Consider the following 17,397-nt stretch of genomic DNA (forward strand, 5'->3'; position numbering starts at 1 on the left):
GGTTGGCAAGCTGTGGGATGCATGGAATTCTAGTTTACATGTTTAGGCCACACTCTTAATTACATAGGTCATGCCTCTTGGAAAAGATTCTGATACACCGTTTAGACTTCACCCCTTTTTAGAGCCCCTCCCCCCACCTCCCATCCATGCTCACACACTTTTCATCCCATTAAAAGTCCTGGCTTCATCCTTTATTCAATGAACAGCAGGAGGAGGTGCACACCTGTGTCCCCACCCAATGTGCTAAAGTGACGATGTCCTTAGTTAGGTCCTCTCTCAGGCGAGGAGTGGCTCACTCCCTACCAGACTCTTAAAAGTGTAAAATGAAACCACCTGGCTACAAAGGCAATGACTGCACACTCTTCCTTGGCATTAGCAGGGTTTTTTTCTGATGAAGGGATACCCCTCAGTAGCAAACATAAAGCCTTTTGTGGGGGGGGGGGGGGTAAAGGTGGTGTGTGCTCTGGGGCAGATGTACTAGCAAGAGAGATAACTGCAGACGTCTGTGATACCCTCAACATTTCCACCTTCATACAAATCGAAACCAGCAATGGCAATGTATATAAAAATACAATGTACACACAGCAACAGAATGCACTGTTAGCAAATGCATGCATGTGTATTCTGATGTGTTCTTATGCACATCTGATGGTTCTAGAAACGGGTGTGGTGCTTCAAGGTTCTTTGCAGACTCGCCTGAGGGGAGCAGAGAAACCTGTGGACTCGTGTCTTCAACTGTGAAAGAACATGCTGTGTTCTAGCTGCTCTCCCAGCAGATGCAGAACCAGAAAACAAGCATAGGTGTGATGTGGAAGTGAAAGCTGTGGAGTGAGTCCCAGTGTGGGACCTCGGAGTCAGAATTCTGGTGTAACTAGTGTGACCGGGAACGCCAGAGAGCGCCTTCCTCCTCTGTATGGAGGATACTCCTGGAGAGATGGTATTTTAGGGCAAAAACACTATCACCTCACATATGGCATCTGTTGAGCAGAGTCAACATGAATTGATTTCTTGGAGTGAGTTTAGTTGTCAGAGAATGTTGGAAGGAAATGGCCCTTTCTGCAGTGTTATCCCCAAACCCTTTCCCTTTCTCCTGTCTGACCCTCTCCTTCTTTTTTTCTTTGGACTCTGGTCACGTTACCACTTTTAATCAGTGCATGTGCTCTTTCCTTAAAACATGGTATCATTGGCCTACACCTGTTTGGCTTATTTAATTTACCTGTAAGTCCCTTTTAAAGTGGTATACCGTATACCCAGGGCCTGTACATTAAATGCTGCTGGTGGGCCTGCAGCGTAGATTGTGCCACCCACAGAAGTAGGCTTTCAAACTTGTCTCAGGCCTGCCACTGCTGAGCCTGCGTGCACAGTTTACTGCCACGTTGACTTGGCAAGTTAGACTACTTGCCGAAGCATAAATTCCCCTTTTACTACACCTGAGTCACCTCTAAGGTAGGCCCTGGATTGCCCTATGGACAGGGTGCTGTGTGTGTAAAGGGTAGGACATACACCTTTATGTTTTACATGTTCCAGTAGTGACAAACAGCCTGTTTAATTTTTCAAGAGGGCTGATCCTCACATAGGTTAACATTGGGAATTCCCTTATATATGTATAAGTGGTAATTTCTGATTAGCTTGGGCATGTTTGATATGTTTAGAATGGTAGTGAGAAATCCTGCTTACTGGTGTAAATGGATTTTACATGACTATTTTAGCAATGACACTTTTAGAAAGTGGGCATTTCTCTGTGCTTATAACAATATGTACTTTGCAGCCTGACTCCAATCCACGTCCGGGGCAGAGTGACAGCTCCGCTTGGTGCATACTCTCCAGACAGCAATAAATCACAGGAGGGGCTGGGTGTGACAGAAGAGGCATCTGCTTACTGATGGTCTTCATGGGCTGTGAGAGGGAGGGTCATTCACATATTCCATGCCAATAGGCCTTCACCTGCCCTTACACAATGGGAGGATTACCCCCTACTAATGTCTGGAGACAGGGCTGGGCTGAAAGGGGTTGTGCTAGACTTGAGAGGGTCCCTTTAAAGTCACTCCCTGAATAAAGACATTTTGAAGTATAAGTACAAGGGTTCTGACCCCATGATTCTTGGAGCACTTTTGGAGCTGGGACCGAACCTCTGTCATAAGGACTGCTGGGCTGCACCAGGGACTCATCTGGGCCACGGTTCCGTTATTGCCCAGCTGCCTGCTACTTTGTGAGCGGCTTAAATGCCTCACTCAATTGCTTTTCTGCTTGTTGCCCTGCTGCCAGTTGATCCGTGAATATGTTCTAATTAAATGTCATGATTGATGACATTGAAGCTTGTTAAAATATAATGACAATATAGCAAACCTATTTTCAATACACACCAGTGTGAAGTCTCTTTTGTGGTGTATTTATTGGGCCCCTGGTGTGTGTGTGTGTTGCGCAAACGCTTTACACATTGCCTCTGGAGATAAGCCTGACTGCTCTGTGCCAAGCTACCACTGGGAGATCCTGGTTATCCTTGGTGGGTAACTGACATGCCCTGACTAGAGGTGTGGCTTCTGCCTGGCTGAGGTGCGTACCCTGGCCAACAAGAAACCTAATTTCTAACAGAGAAAATGTAACATGTCCACCCTTGGGGGTTGCTTCTGGAAGGGGATGATCCCCTTATTTACAGAGCTTTTCGGCATAGGAGACACCCCCCCCTCCCCCCCCCCCACCCCCACATTTGGTTCTATACAGTAACACCTTAGTCGCAAGAATTGGCATGATGGCTCTGATGCATTTAAATCTGGGTATATGTGCCAAACTGCTCGGCCTGTCTCACTCTGTGTTAGAAACTAGCAACAGGACAGTAAGTAGTTTGATGGGATGTTAATTTTGTTCTTCGCTGACAGACTACATTGGAAAAACCATCAAGATGCTTTGTCCTCGTATCAAACACTCACTTTGGGTGTGTTCTGTGCTTTCTGTTTTCAGTTGAAACGGTTGTCGCCGTCACGCTGCCACAAATGAACGTATATGAAGAAGGGGGTAATTTCCAGAAGGAGCAGCCATCTAATGGAAATAACACATGTGAGTATCTTTGAACAAACCCGGGAGGATGTTACCATGTTGGGTGCAACGCACAGCCACGTTCTCTCTCAACTTACAAACATTGCACAATCAGATATATTCACAGGTTAGAGTTATCCCAGCACAAATGGGTCTGCTCCCTTTTTAACGGAAAGTGAAATATTCTAGTTTCTGACATTTTGTACGTTTTTAAAAAAAAAAATGTTTATTGAGAAGTACATGTCAATATATAAACAATGTGTTAGAGAAACAATAAATCAAATTATGGCTACATAGGAAAACTATTATGAAATATTAACTTCTCAGATTTCTAAACACAAAAAACATTATTCAGATATCAAATGCAATAATGACATTATTTATGCATTAACTCTTAGAAGTAGACCTATAAAAGAAAATCTGGAAGGAAAGAATTATGCAATATGTATTAAACCATATATTGTAGGTTGTTAGAAGATAGTTGAGATATAATATCATACAAATCCACATATATAGCATTTCAAATAGAGATATTCCTGCCAATTCAACAGTGTTGAATGGGTGAGCAGTAAGTCCTACTTAAAATAACAGTGTTAATTGGTGAAGTGTCGAATATCTTAATAATAATAGCATGACTCAAAATAATAATAAAAATGTCTTAATAAGGATAGGAGTCAAAGAAGGAGAAAACATTTTAAGTATGAATATTAACAGAATATGTATTAGCTAGAAAGGGTTTCCAAATTTGGATGAAAATCCCAACATTATCTTGGAATCTGTAAATCAGCTTTTCATATGATGCCATGCTATACATCATAATAAGCCATTCATCATGTGTAGGACGTTGTGGTGTTCTCCAGTGTCGTGATATACAACTTTTTGCTACAGTGAGTGCGATAGCCATCAATCGTCTTGTATGGTTTGTCAGATTTGGGAGATCAGTAACATCATGTAATAGAACAAATTTTTCTGTGAAAGGAATGGGCACATGTATAGCTCTGGGTAGAAAGGAAGTTATAGAAGACCAGTATTCCATCAAAACTGGACATCAAAATAAAATGTGTAGGATATCACAATCCTGATGAGTACACCTCCAACAGGTAGAATGGTGTAGTAAGCCTGCTGCCTTGAGTTTTTGTGGTGCCCAGTACCAATTATGAAGAATTTTGAAAAGAGAAAATGTATTTCTTGCCTCTCTGATTCCTTTATCCATGTTCATAACAACATCCGTCCGGTCCTCACTGGAATACGCTACATTAAGGAACTTGTTTCAGTTGTAAGTATTTCCCCTTTTGAGAGCTAGGGAGTTGAAATTCTATCTAAAGCATTGTAAAGGTTTTAAGATTGCCTTCTAAAGTGAATAAATGATCCAACATTAGAATACCTGCTCTCTCTCATGTATCCCAGGAAATGGTCTGTTTCCCTATTCTAATATCAGCGTTATGCCATATGGGAGCCTTATTATGTAGCCTCGGATTACTCTTAAATAGTTTGTGGGCGTGTATCCAAATCTTAAGCATAGACTGAATAATAGGGTTAGAAGTTTGTAAAGCAGGCGATTTATGAGTATAAAACATTTGCAAACCTGAAGATGCCTGTCAAGATTGCCTTTCAATAAGATCGCATAGTGTTGGGTCATCCTGTCTTGGCCAAAGATAAACCAATTGAGATAAATGGAGGGCTGCATAGTAATGCTCAATGCATGGTAAACTAAGGCCACCATATCGCCTGTGAGCAATCAATTTGGAGATTTTGAGTCTAGGTCTCAGAGATCCCCCAAATAAAGGTTTTAATACCTTTGTCAATGTCTCTCAATATTGATATTTTAGCTGTCAAAGGTAACATACCTAAAATGTAAATGAAACGAGGCACTATAATCATTTTCACTGCCTGGACTCTACCCCAAAGGACAGGTTAAGATGGGACCATTTTTCATATTCTGACTTCGTTTTAGCAATAAGTGGATCTAAGTTGTCTTGAATCACACGTTCTAAACCTGTGTTGATATAAATACCTAGATACTTCAGGCGATCCCCTTTCCATTGAACATTGTAGCCTAAGATAGCTGCTTTTGTTGTGCCCCGGGACAGTGGAAAAGCTTCACTCTTATTCCAATTGACTTTGTATCCAGAAATGTTTCAGAAGCGAGAAATAGCAGATATGAATGCCGAGAGTGAAGTAGGTAGATCCGTAAGTGTGAGTAATATGTCATCCGCGTATAGACCTAGTTTTGAGATGCCTGCTGGTGTGGGAATGTCTGCTATTTGTGAACACTGTCTTATTGCTTCAGCCAGTGGTTCAAGTGCAAGAAGAAATAAGAGGGACGATAAAGAGCAACCCTGGCGGGTACCTCTTTGCACTTAAAAGGTTTTTGAAAGGAAACCCCCACAATTCACTTGTGCAGATGGTGTCTCGTATAACCATTTAACCTTAGAGATAAAATCATTACCTAATCCCAACCTGTGCAATGTACGGAACATATAGCTCCATTCAATGCGGTCAAAGGCCTTCTCGGCATCTAAGGATAATGCTACTCTGTCTTCTCCAGTATCCTTGGAAAACCAAAGTATGTGAGCCAAAGTGCGGAGATGGCTACGAGAGTTTCTGCCTGGCATGAATCCAACTTGAGAATTATGTATGAGTTTAGAGATAACGTGTTTGAGTCTTTTGGCAAGAATAGTGGCTAATAGCTTTGAATCTGTATTCAGAAGAGAAATCGGACAATAGTTACTGCAGTATAATGGATCTTTCTCAGGTTTGGGAAGGACAGTTATGATAGCTTTATTTGAGAGTGAGGAGAGACTGCTAGTTTCCTCTGCTTCTTTATAAACCTCATAAAGGGCATCTATTGCTTCTGGTTTTACCCAACGGTAAAATTCCCTCAGAAAACCATCTTCTCCCGGTGCTTTATTGTGTGGGAGACTGGAGATTGCTTGCGCAATTTCCTCCTTTGTTATTTCGCTCGTCAGTATGAGCCGGTCCTGTTCATTGAGACAGGGGAGTGTTATTTTATCAAAGAATTCCTGTTCTTTGCGGAGGTCATCATCAACTTCTGAACTATATAACTTGGTATAATAATCTGCAAACGTATTAGCTGTTGCTTGAGTCTCAGTTATTAGTTTACCCTCAGGGTTATATATAGCTGGAATAGCTGTCATAGCTTCTCGCTGTTTTAATCATGCCGCTAGTAAACGGCCTGCTTTTTCTCCTTGTTCATAATTGCGAGCCTTAAGTCTATATAGCATATATTCTGCTTTGGAAGTATATAGTGTATTAAGTTCCATCTTAGCTTTTTCCAATCTGCATCTGGAAGTTTCAGTTTGATGACTAAAATGAGTATGTGTCAGTGTTTTGATATAATTTTCGAAAATGGCCTGTTCTATTCTGCGTTTATTTGTTATGGCAGAATCCCTCATAATTTGCCCCCTAATAGTGGCTTTTGCGGCTGCTCATAAGATTTGTTGAGAAGAAACTGATCCTTTGTTATCTTTCATATAAGTAGTCAAATGTGATTGTAATTGTGACTTTTCTGCCGGTAGTTTGTAGCAAAATATGTTTAGTTGCCATGGTTTCCTACAAGGGCGTTTCAGACCCCAATCAAGCTGGAGACTGATAGGAGCGTGATCCGACAGTGCAATTTCTAAAATATCACAATCTAGTACTTGTGTTGTAATAGAATGTGAAATAAGGAAGTAATCTATTCTCGAATGGGAATCATGTACTGTTGAGTGATATGTAAACCCCTTATCTGATGGATGTAGTAAACACCAGATATCGATCAAACCATGATCTTCTCTGATGTCTCCCAGTATGGCTCTATCTCTACCATGAGTTGTATCCAGGAGACCTGTTCTGTCTAAGATTACATCTGGAGCAAGATTCCAATCGCCTCCCAAAACTATTCTGGAAATTCCCATTTCTGTTAGAATTCTATTTAGATGAAGGAAAAAGGGGGCTTTAGTCCCAACAGGGACATAAATGGAGCCCACTCCTAATATATCATTACCAACTTTAAGCTTGGCTAAAACAAATCTACCATCCTTATCTGACCATGACTGTAGTATTTGGCATTGTAGTGTTTTCCGTATTAGAATGGCTACACCACTTTTCCTAGTAGTTATGTAGGATCTCCTGATAGGTGAGAAGGGTATTTGCAGCTGTAAAGAATCTGGCCTCCCCAATCTCGTTATAATTTTTCTGATTATATCAGATAGATGGGTCTCCTGGATGAAAGCAATGTCAGTATGTTTGGAGGCTAAATAGAAAATAATTTTCTTCCTTTTTACTGTAATTAGTAAAGCCATTGACATTGATAGAGACAATTTGTATGGGACTTGTTGTCATGATGCTGACTGGAAATGTTAGAGTATATTTGTACTGTGTGAAACTGAGTCAAAATGCTAAAAAAGGGAAAAGGAAGTAGATAAATTATATGGTAATGTGATAATGGGAAATTACTGGAATATAGTAAACCTGAAACCAATATGTGGAACTATAATCATAAAATATTGTTATCGCTAAACTCTAAATGGTGTAAGTACACCGTTCTCAGTGCTAGAATGTAAAAGAACACTGCAGATCAAAGAATATGTATCTTTCGTCGGTGCGTCTAAACCTCAATTCGAGACCCAGACTTTGCAGGGGAGGAAAGGAAAACCACTCATGGTAAATAGATTATAAGAAAAACCACTCCATGGAGATATAAAGTCTATCCAACAGAAAATCTGCATATACAAATACAGTACAGAAATGTACATGGTTATTGAACAATATATGAGGAAAGGAAATGAATCATATCCATCAGAATAAATAACTGCAGTAAAACAGTAATAACATTATATTAATACATAGCATGTATAAATATACTCATCTGGCTGGAAGAAGTGATAGTGGAAGGTTGCTTTTAGAAATGGGGTCTTTGGTTGACAGTCACGTTACCCCCTGTTCAAGCAAGGACCCTCATTCTACTCAGGGTAAAAGATAATCACCCTCAGCTAACCCCTGCTTACCCCCTTGGTAGCTTGGCAGAGCAGTAGGCTTAACTTCAGAGCGCTAGGTGTAAAGTATTTGTACCAACACACACAGTAACTTAATGAAAACACTACAAAATGACGCAACACCTTTTTAGAAAAATAGGAAATATTTATCTAAAAAAAACAAGACCAAAACGACAAAAATCAGACATACACAAGTCAAGTTATGAATTTTTAAAGATTAAACTCGAAAATAGCGCTTAGAAACAAAAATGCTTCAATGAGATGTTAACACGGTGTCGTGACGGAGTTGTTCCCAACAAGCCGACACCAGCGGCGGCGGACACGGAGTCGTGTAGACCCCAAAGTACAGTACCCTTGGTGAAGAGAGAAAACAAGCCGATGCGCGAAGTCGGGGATCGCGGCGTCTGTGCGAAACGTTGAATCCGTGCACTTCGAGTGGCGTCGGTCACGACGTGGTGCGGCGACTTCCACGGAGTCGCGGACTACTGCAGGGCTGCTGCGGCGTCGGGCCTGCGAAGAGCGTCGCGTTCCAGCAAAGGTCACGGCGTCATGTGCAGGTGGCGTTACCGGATTCAGCAGCGGCGTCGGGCCGGAGTCGTCCGAAGTCGATTTCCACCAGATTTCCTTTCAAGGGCCCAGGAACTGGATAGGGCACCACTTGCCAGAGTAGGAGTCTCTCCAGAGACTCCAGGTGCTGGCAGAGAGAAGTCTTTGCTGTCCCTGAGACTTCAAACAACAGGAGGCAAGCTCTAAATCAAGCCCTTGGAGATTTCTTCACAAGATGGAAGGCACACAAAGTCCAGTCTTTGCCCTCTTACTCTGGCAGAAGCAGCACTGCAGGAAAGCTCAACAAAGCACAGTCACAGACAGGGCAGCACTTCTTCCTCAGCTATCAGTTCTTCTCCAGGCAGAGGTTCCTCTTGGTTCCAGAAGTGTTTCTAAAGTCTGTAGATTTGGGTGCCCTTCTTATACCCATTTTAGTCTTTGAAGTCACCTTTCTTCAAAGGGGACTCACACCTACTTGTGAAATCCTGCCTTGCCCAGGCAAGGCCTCTGACACACACCAGGGGGTTGGAGCCGGCATTGTCAGAGGCAGGCACAGTCCTTTCAGATGAGAGTGACCACTCCACCCCTCCCTCCTAGCAGAGATGGCTAATCAGGAAATGCAGGTTACACCCCAGCCCCCTTTGTGTCACTGTCTAGTGCGAGGTGAAAAACAACCCAACTGTCAAACTGACTCAGACAGGGAATCCACAAACAAGGCAGAGTCACAGAATGGTTTAAGCAAGAAAATGCTCACTTTCTAAAAGTGGCATTGTAGGAAGTTGGCTCTGTATGTGCTATTTCAAAGTAAGGAATAGCATGCACAGAGTCCAAGGGTTCCCCTTAGAGGTAAGATAGTGGCAAAAAGAGATAATACTAATGCTCTATTTTGTGGTAGTGTGGTCGAGCAGTAGGCTTATCCAAGGAGTAGTGTTAAGCATTTGTTGTACATACACACAGGCAATAAATGAGGAACACACACTGAGACAAATCCAGCCAATAGGTTTTGTTATAGAAAAATATCTTTTCTTAGTTTATTTTAAGAACCACAGGTTCAAATTCTACATGTAATATCTCATTTGAAAGGTATTGCAGGTAAGTACTTTAGGAACTTTGAATCATTACATTAGCATGTATACTTTTTACATAAAACACAATAAGCTGTTTTAAAAGTGGACACTTAGTGCAATTTTCACAGTTCCTGGGGGAGGTAAAGTATTGTTAGGTTTCACAGGTAAGTAAGTCACTTACAGGTTTCAGTTTTTGGTCCAAGGTAGCCCACCGTTGGGGGTTCAGAGCAACCCCAAAGTTACCACACCAGCTGCTCAGGGCCGGTCAGGTGCAGAGGTCAAAGAGGTGCCCAAAACACATAGGCTTCAATGGAGAGAAGGGGGTGCCCCGGTTCCGGTCTGCCAGCAGGTAAGTACCTGCGTCTTCGGAGGGCAGACCAGGGGGGTTTTGTAGGGCACCGGGGGGGACACAAGTTCACACAAAAAGTACACCCTCAGCGGCACTGGGGCGGCCGGGTGCAGTGTAGAAACAAGCGTCGGGTTTTCAATGTAAATCAATGAGAGATCAAGGGATCTCTTCAGCGTTGCAGGCAGGCAAGGGGGGGCTCCTCGGGGTAGCCACCACCTGGGAGAGGGCCTCCTGGGGGTCACTCCTGCACAGGAGTTCCGTTCCTTTAGGTGCTGGGGGCTGCGGGTGCAGGGTCTTTTCCAGCCGTCGGGAAATGGAGTTCAGGCAGTCGCGGTCAGGGGGAGCCTCGGGATTCCCTCTGCAGGCGTCGCTGTGGGGGCTCAGGGGGGACAACTTTGGTTACTCACGGACTCGGAGTCGCCGGAGGGTCCTCCCTGAGGTGTTGGTTCTCCACCAGTCGAGTCGGGGTCGCCGGGTGCAGTGTTGCAAGTCTCACGCTTCTTGCGGGGAGTTGCAGGGGTCTTTAAAGCTGCTCCTTGAAACAAAGTTGCAGTTCTTTTGGTGCAGTGCCGCTGTCCTCGGGAGTTTCTTGGTCTCTTGGAAGTAGGGCAGTCCTCTGAGGATTCAGAGGTCGCTGGTCCTGGAGAAAGCGTCGCTGGAGCAGGGTTCTTTAGAAGGCAGGAGACAGGCCGGTAGGACTGGGGCCAAAGCAGTTGGTGTCTTCTTTCTTCTTCTGCAGGGGTTTTCAGCTCAGCAGTCTTCTTCTTCGGTAAGTTGCAGGAATCTAAATTCTTAGGTTCAGGGGAGCCCTTAAATACTAAATTTAAGGGCGTGTTTAGGTCTGGGGGGTTAGTAGCCAATGGCTACTAGCCCTGAGGGTGGGTACACCCTCTTTGTGCCTCCTCCCAAGGGGAGGGGGTCACATTCCTATCCCTATTGTGGGAATCCTCCTTCTACAAGATGGAGGATTTCTAAAAGTCAGAGTCACCTCAGCTCAGGACACCTTAGGGGCTGTCCTGACTGGCCAGTGACTCCTCCTTGTTTTTCTCATTATCTCTCCTGGACTTGCCGCCAAAAGTGGGGGCTGTGTCCAGGGGGCGGGCATCTCCACTAGCTGGAGTGCCCTGGGGCATTGTAACACGAAGCTTGAGCCTTCGAAGCTCACTGCTAGGTGTTCCAGTTCCTGCAGGGGGGAGGTGTGAAGCACCTCCACCCAGAGCAGGCTTTGTTTCTGTCCTCAGAGAGCACAAAGGCTCTCACCGCATGAGGTCAGACACTCGTCTCTCAGCAGCAGGCTGGCACAGACCAGTCAGTCCTGCACTGAACAATTGGGTAAAATACAGGGGGTATCTCTAAGATGCCCTCTGTGTGCATTTTTTAATAAATCCAACACTGGCATCAGTGTGGGTTTATTATTCTGAGAAGTTTGATACTAAACTTTCCAGTATTCAGTGTAGCCAATATGGAGCTGTGGAGTTCGTTTTTGACAGACTCCCAGCCCATATACTCTTATGGCTACCCTGCACTTACAATGTCTAAGGTTTTGCTTAGACACTGTAGGGGCATAGTGCTCATGCACATATGCCCTCACCTGTGGTATAGTGCACCCTGCCTTAGGGCTGTAAGGCCTGCTAGTGGGGTGACTTACCTATGCCATAGGCAGTGTGAGGTTGGCATGGCACCCTGAGGGGAGTGCCATGTCGACTTAGTCATTTTCTCCCCATCAGCACACACAAGCTGGCAAGCAGTGTGTCTGTGCTGAGTGAGGGGTCCCTAGGGTGGCATAAGACATGCTACAGCCCTTAGAGACCTTCCCTGGCATCAGGGCCCTTGGTACCAGGGGTACCAGTTACAAGGGACTTACCTGGGTGCCAGGGTGTGCCAATTGTGGAATCAAAAGTACATTTTAGGTGAAAGAACACTGGTGCTGGGGCCTGGTTAGCAGGGTCCCAGCACACTTCTCAGTCAAGTCAGCATCAGTATCAGACAAAAAGTGGGGGGTAACTGCAACAGGGAGCCATTTCTTTACAGGCATTTTCAAACGCACAATCTTAAAATCACCTTTACTAAATTATGTATTTTTTAATTGTGAGTTCAGGGACCCCAAACTCCATGTCCACCTACTCTCTAGGGGAAGCTACACTTTAATCTTATTTAAAGGTAGCCCCCATATTATCCTATGAGAGAGACAGGCCTTGCAACAGTGAAAAACGAAATTGGCAGTATTTCACTGTCAGGACATATAAACCACAGTGCTATATGTCCTACCTTATCCATACACTGCACCCTGCCTTTGGGGCTACCTGGGGCCTACCTTAGGGGTGCCTTACATGTAAGAAAAGGGAAGGTTTAGGCATGGCAAGTGGGTACACTTGCCAAGTCGAATTTACAGTGTAAAAATACACACACAGACACTGCAGTGGCAGGTCCGAGACATGATTACAGGGTTACTTGTGTGGGTGGCACAACCAGTGCTGCAGGCCCACTAGTAACATTTGATTTACAGGCCCTGGGCACCTCTAGTGCACTTTACTAGGGACTTAACAGTAAAACAAATATGCCAATCATGGAGGGCCAATTACGTACACATTTTAATCAGGAGCACTTTAGCACTGGTTAGCAGTGGTAAAGTGCCCAGAGTAACAAAAACATTAAAATCAGAGTCCAGCACACATCAACAACCTGGGGAACAGAGGCAAAAAGTTAAGGGAGGCCACGCCAAGGATGAAAAGTCTAACAGTTGCGCATCAGTTACTTTATGAAAAGACGTGGATGACTTTAGAGGTGATCTTGTCTTTGGAATGTTCCTGCGTGAGTACTTCTATGCAGTGGACTGCTTTATCTCTGTCAAACTGTTTCTTAAAGGTGCGGACGTGTAATCTACCCGTACAATGGCTTTGTGGATCATTCTGTAATTGAAGCAGACTATTCATAGATGTTTTGTTCAGGGGTGGTGGTGTTGAGTCCATATGTTGGTCATCCAAACTGTCCAGGAAGCGTACCAGATCCTCAGGCTCTGTGTAATCCCTTGATTTTCCATCCATTGTGATCCACATTGTGGCAGGTTCTAAAAGACCATATTTGATATCCCTTTTGCGAAGTCTTGGCCTAAGTTGGAAGGATGCTTTTCGTTTGGCATTGGTTTCAGGGGAGAAGTCTGCAGCAATAAATACTTTATGGCCTTCAAAGTCATATGGACCATGTTTACGAGCAGCTGTTAATATTTGGCGGACCTGTTCATGACGTAAGAGGCATGCTGTAATCGGTCTATGTCTAGATTCAAGAGTTGAAGTTTAAGTTCTTGATCGAATTCTGTGAGCTCTCTGCAACTCACGGGGATGCTCAAAAGATATGTTCAGTTGCTGCAATATTAACGTTAGTAGCAAGTTCTTTACTACATTATTGACTTCATTTTTTTCTGGAATTCCATAAAAACAAATGTTATTTCTTTGGGCCCTGTCTTCCAAATCTTTAACTTTTTGTTTTAGGTGCCAGATATCCGGGCCCCAGTACTCTGCATTATCTAATTTCTCTTCCAAAAAGGTGGTTCTTTCATCTAAAATTTTCACTTTGGTATGAAAAGAGTTTAGATCCATCCGTATTGTCTTAATTTCTGTTGCGAGATCTGAAATTTTGACATCTATACATCACAATCTTTGCCCACGGCAGAAATCTTTTTTTAAAATAAGGTCCATAGAAGCAGTGTCCTGTGGGACAATAGTAGCCGTGCCTGGAGGTGCAGTGTTCCCTACTGTAGGAGGCTGGACTGGCTTGTAGTGAGTACCAAGGGGTACTTGCACCTTGCACCAGGCCCAGTTATCCCTTATTAGTGTAGAGGGGTGTCTAGCAGCTTAGGCTGATAGAAAAGGTAGCTTAGCAGAGCAGCTTAGGCTGAACTAGGAGACGTGTGAAGCTACTACAGTACCACTTAGTGTCATATGCACAATATCATAAGAAAACACAATACACAGATATACTAAAAATAAAGGTACTTTATTTTTATGACAATATGCCAAAAGTATCTCAGTGAGTACCCTCAGTATGATGATAGCAAATATACACAAGATATATGTACACAATACCAAAATATGCAGTAATAGCAATAGAAAACCGTGCAAACAATGTATAGTTACAATAGAATGCAATGGGGGCACATAGGGATAGGGGAAACACAAACCAAATACTCTAGAAGTGGGATGCGAACCACGAATGGACCCCAAACCTATGTGACCCTGTAGAGGGTCGCTGGGACTGTAAGAAAACAGTGAGGGTTAGAAAAATAGCCCACCCCAAGACCCTGAAAAGTGGGTGCAAAGTGCACCTAAGTTCCCCAAAGAGCACAGGAGTAGTGATAGGGGAATTCTGCAAGGAAGACCAACACCAGCAATGCAACAACAATAGATTTCCTCACGAGAGCACCTGTGGAACAAGGGGACCAAGTCCAAGAGTCACGATCAAGTCGGGAGTGGGCAGATGCCCAGGAAATGCCAGCTGTGGGTGCAAAGAAGCTGCCACCTGATGGTAGAAGCTGTGGATTCTGCAAGAACGACAAGGGCTAGAAACTTCCCCTTTGGAGGATGGATGTCCCACGTCGTGAAGAGTCGTGCAGAGGTGTTCGCGTGCAGAAAGACCGCAAACAAGCCTTGCTAGCTGCAAGGGTCGCGGTTAGGGTTTTTGGATGCTGTTGTGGCCCAGGAGGGACCAGGATGTCGCCAATTGCGTGAGGAGACAGAGGGGGCGTCCAGCAAGACAAAGAGCCCACTCAGAAGCAAGCACCACCCGCAGAAGTGCCGGAACAGGCACTACGAAGTGGAGTGAACCGGAGCTCACCCGAAGTCGCAAAGGAAGGTCCCACGACGCCGGATGACAACTCAGGAGGTCGTGCACTGCAGGTTAGAGTGCCGGGGACCCAGGCTTGGCTGTGCACAAAGGAAATCCTGGAAGAGTGCACAGGAGCCGGAGTAGCTGCAAAACACGTGGTTCCCATGCATGCAGTCTAGCGTGGGGAGGCAACGACTTACCTCCACCAAACTTGGACGGAAGAGTCACTGGACTGTGGGAGTCACTTGGACAGAGTTGCTGAGTTCAAGGGACCTCGCTCGTCGTGCTGAGAGGAGACCCAGAGGACCGGTGATGCAGTCTTTTGGTGCCTGCGGTTGCAGGGGGAAGATTCCGTCGACCCACAGGAGATTTCTTCGGAGCTTCTAGTGCAGAGAGGAGGCAGACTACCCCCACAGCATGCACCACCAGGAAAACAGTCGAGAAGGCGGCAGGATCAGCGTTACAAGGTCGCAGTAGTCGTCTTTGCTACTTTGTTGCAGTTTTGCAGGCTTCCAGCGCGGTCAGCAGTCGATTCCTTGGCAGAAGGTGAAGAGAGAGATGCAGAGGAACTCTGATGAGCTCTTGCATTCGTTATCTCAAGAATTCCCCAAAGCAGAGACCCTAAATAGCCAGAAAAGGAGGTTTGGCTACTTAGGAGGGAGGATAGGCTAGCAACACCTGGAGGAGCCTATCAGAAGGAGTCTCTGACGTCACCTGCTGGCCCTGGCCATTCAGAGCAGTCCAGTGTGCCAGCAGCACCTCTGTTTCCAAGATGGCAGAGGTCTGGAGCACACTGGAGGAGCTCTGGGCACCTCCCAGGGGAGGTGCAGGTCAGGGGAGTGGTCACTCCCCTTTCCTTTGTCCAGTTTCACGCCAGAGCAGGGCTGGGGGATCCCTGAACCGGTGTAGACTGGCTTATGCAGAGATGGGCACCATCTGTGCCCATCAAAGCATTTCCAGAGGCTGAGGGAGGCTACTCCTCCCCAGCCCTGACACCTTTTTCCAAAGGGAGAGGGTGTCACACCCTCTCTCTGAGGAAGTCCTTTGTTCTGCCTTCCTGGGCCAAGCCTGGCTGGACCCCAGGAGAGCAGAAACCTGTCTGAGGGGTTGGCAGCAGCAGCAGCTGCAGTGAAACCCCGGGAAAGGTAGCTTGGCAGTACCCGGGTCTGTGCTAGAGACTCGGGGGATCATGGAATTGTCTCCCCAATGCCCTGGCATTGGGGTGGCAATTCCATGATCTTAGACACGTTACATGGCCATGTTTGGAGTTACCATTGTGACGCTATACATATGTCGTGACATATGTATAGTGTACGCGTGTAATGGTGTCTCCGCACTCACAAAGTCCGGGGAATTTTCCCTGAACAATGTGGGAGCACCTTGGCTAGTGCCAGGGTGCCCACACACTAAGTAACTTAGCACCCTACCTTTACCAGGTAAAGGTTAGACATATAGGTGACTTATAAGTTACTTAAGTGCAGTGGTAAATGGCTGTGAAATAACGTGGACGTTATTTCACTCAGGCTGCAAGGGCAGGCCTGTGTAAGAATTGTCAGTGCTCCCTATGGGTGGCAAAAGAAATGCTGCAGCCCATAGGGATCTCCTGGAACCCCAATACCCTGGGTACCTGTAGGAGGCTGGACTGGCTTGTAGTGAGTACCAAGGGGTATTACACCTTGCACCAGGCCCAGGTATCCCTTATTAGTGTAGAGGGGTGTCTAGCAGCTTAGGCTGATAGAAAAGGTAGCTTAGCAGAGCAGCTTAGGCTGAACTAGGAGACGAGTGAAGCTCCTACAGTACCACTAGTGTCACTTGCACAATATCATAAGAAAACACAATACACAGATATACTAAAAATAAAGGTACTTTATTTTTATGACAATATGCCAAAGTATCTCAGTGAGTACCCTCAGTATGAGGATAGCAAATATACACAAGATATATGTACACAATACCAAAATATGCAGTAATAGCAATAGAAAACAGTGCAAACAATGTATAGTCACAATAGAATGCAATGGGGGCACATAGGGATCGGGGCAACACAAACCATATACTCTAGAAGTGGAATGCGAACCACGAATGGACCCCAAACCTATGTGACCTTGTAGAGGGTCGCTGGGACTGTAAGGAAACAGTGAGGGTTAGAAAAATAGCCCACCCCAAGACCCTGAAAAGTGGGTGCAAAGTGCACCTAAGTTCCCCAAAGAGCACAGACGTCGTGATAGGGGAATTCTGCAGGAAAGACCAACACCAGCAATGCAACAACGATGGATTTCCAGACGAGAGTACCTGTGGAACAAGGGGACCAAGTCCAAAAGTCACGATCAAGTCGGGAGTGGTCAGATGCCCAGGAAATGCCAGCTGTGGGTGCAAAGAAGCTGCCACCGGATGGTAGAAGCTGTGGATTCTGCAAGAATGGCAAGGGCTAGAAACGTCCCCTTTGGAGGATGGATGTCCCACGTCGTGAAGAGTCGTGCAGAGGTGTTTCCATGCAGAAAGACCGCAAACCAGCCTTGCTAGCTGCAAGGGTCGCGGTTAGGGTTTTTGGATGCTGCTGTGGCCCAGGAGGGACCAGGATGTC

At 45.3% G+C, this 17,397-nt stretch overlaps 1 protein-coding gene across 3 annotated transcripts in view; it reads left to right on the plus strand.

The window, feature by feature from the left end:
- The window catches only part of LOC138286726 (uncharacterized), a 232,705-nt gene that overhangs the window by 137,910 nt on the left and 77,398 nt on the right, over positions 1–17,397 (plus strand). For all 3 annotated transcript variants that reach the window (XM_069227247.1, XM_069227248.1, XM_069227249.1), the window contains one exon: positions 2,959–3,054. In XM_069227247.1, the coding sequence (XP_069083348.1) occupies positions 2,959–3,054 (96 nt within the window). The remainder of the gene's footprint in view (positions 1–2,958; positions 3,055–17,397) is intronic.

Source organism: Pleurodeles waltl, chromosome 3_2, assembly GCF_031143425.1.
Source record: "Pleurodeles waltl isolate 20211129_DDA chromosome 3_2, aPleWal1.hap1.20221129, whole genome shotgun sequence".
Classification (NCBI taxonomy): Eukaryota; Metazoa; Chordata; class Amphibia; order Caudata; family Salamandridae; genus Pleurodeles; species Pleurodeles waltl.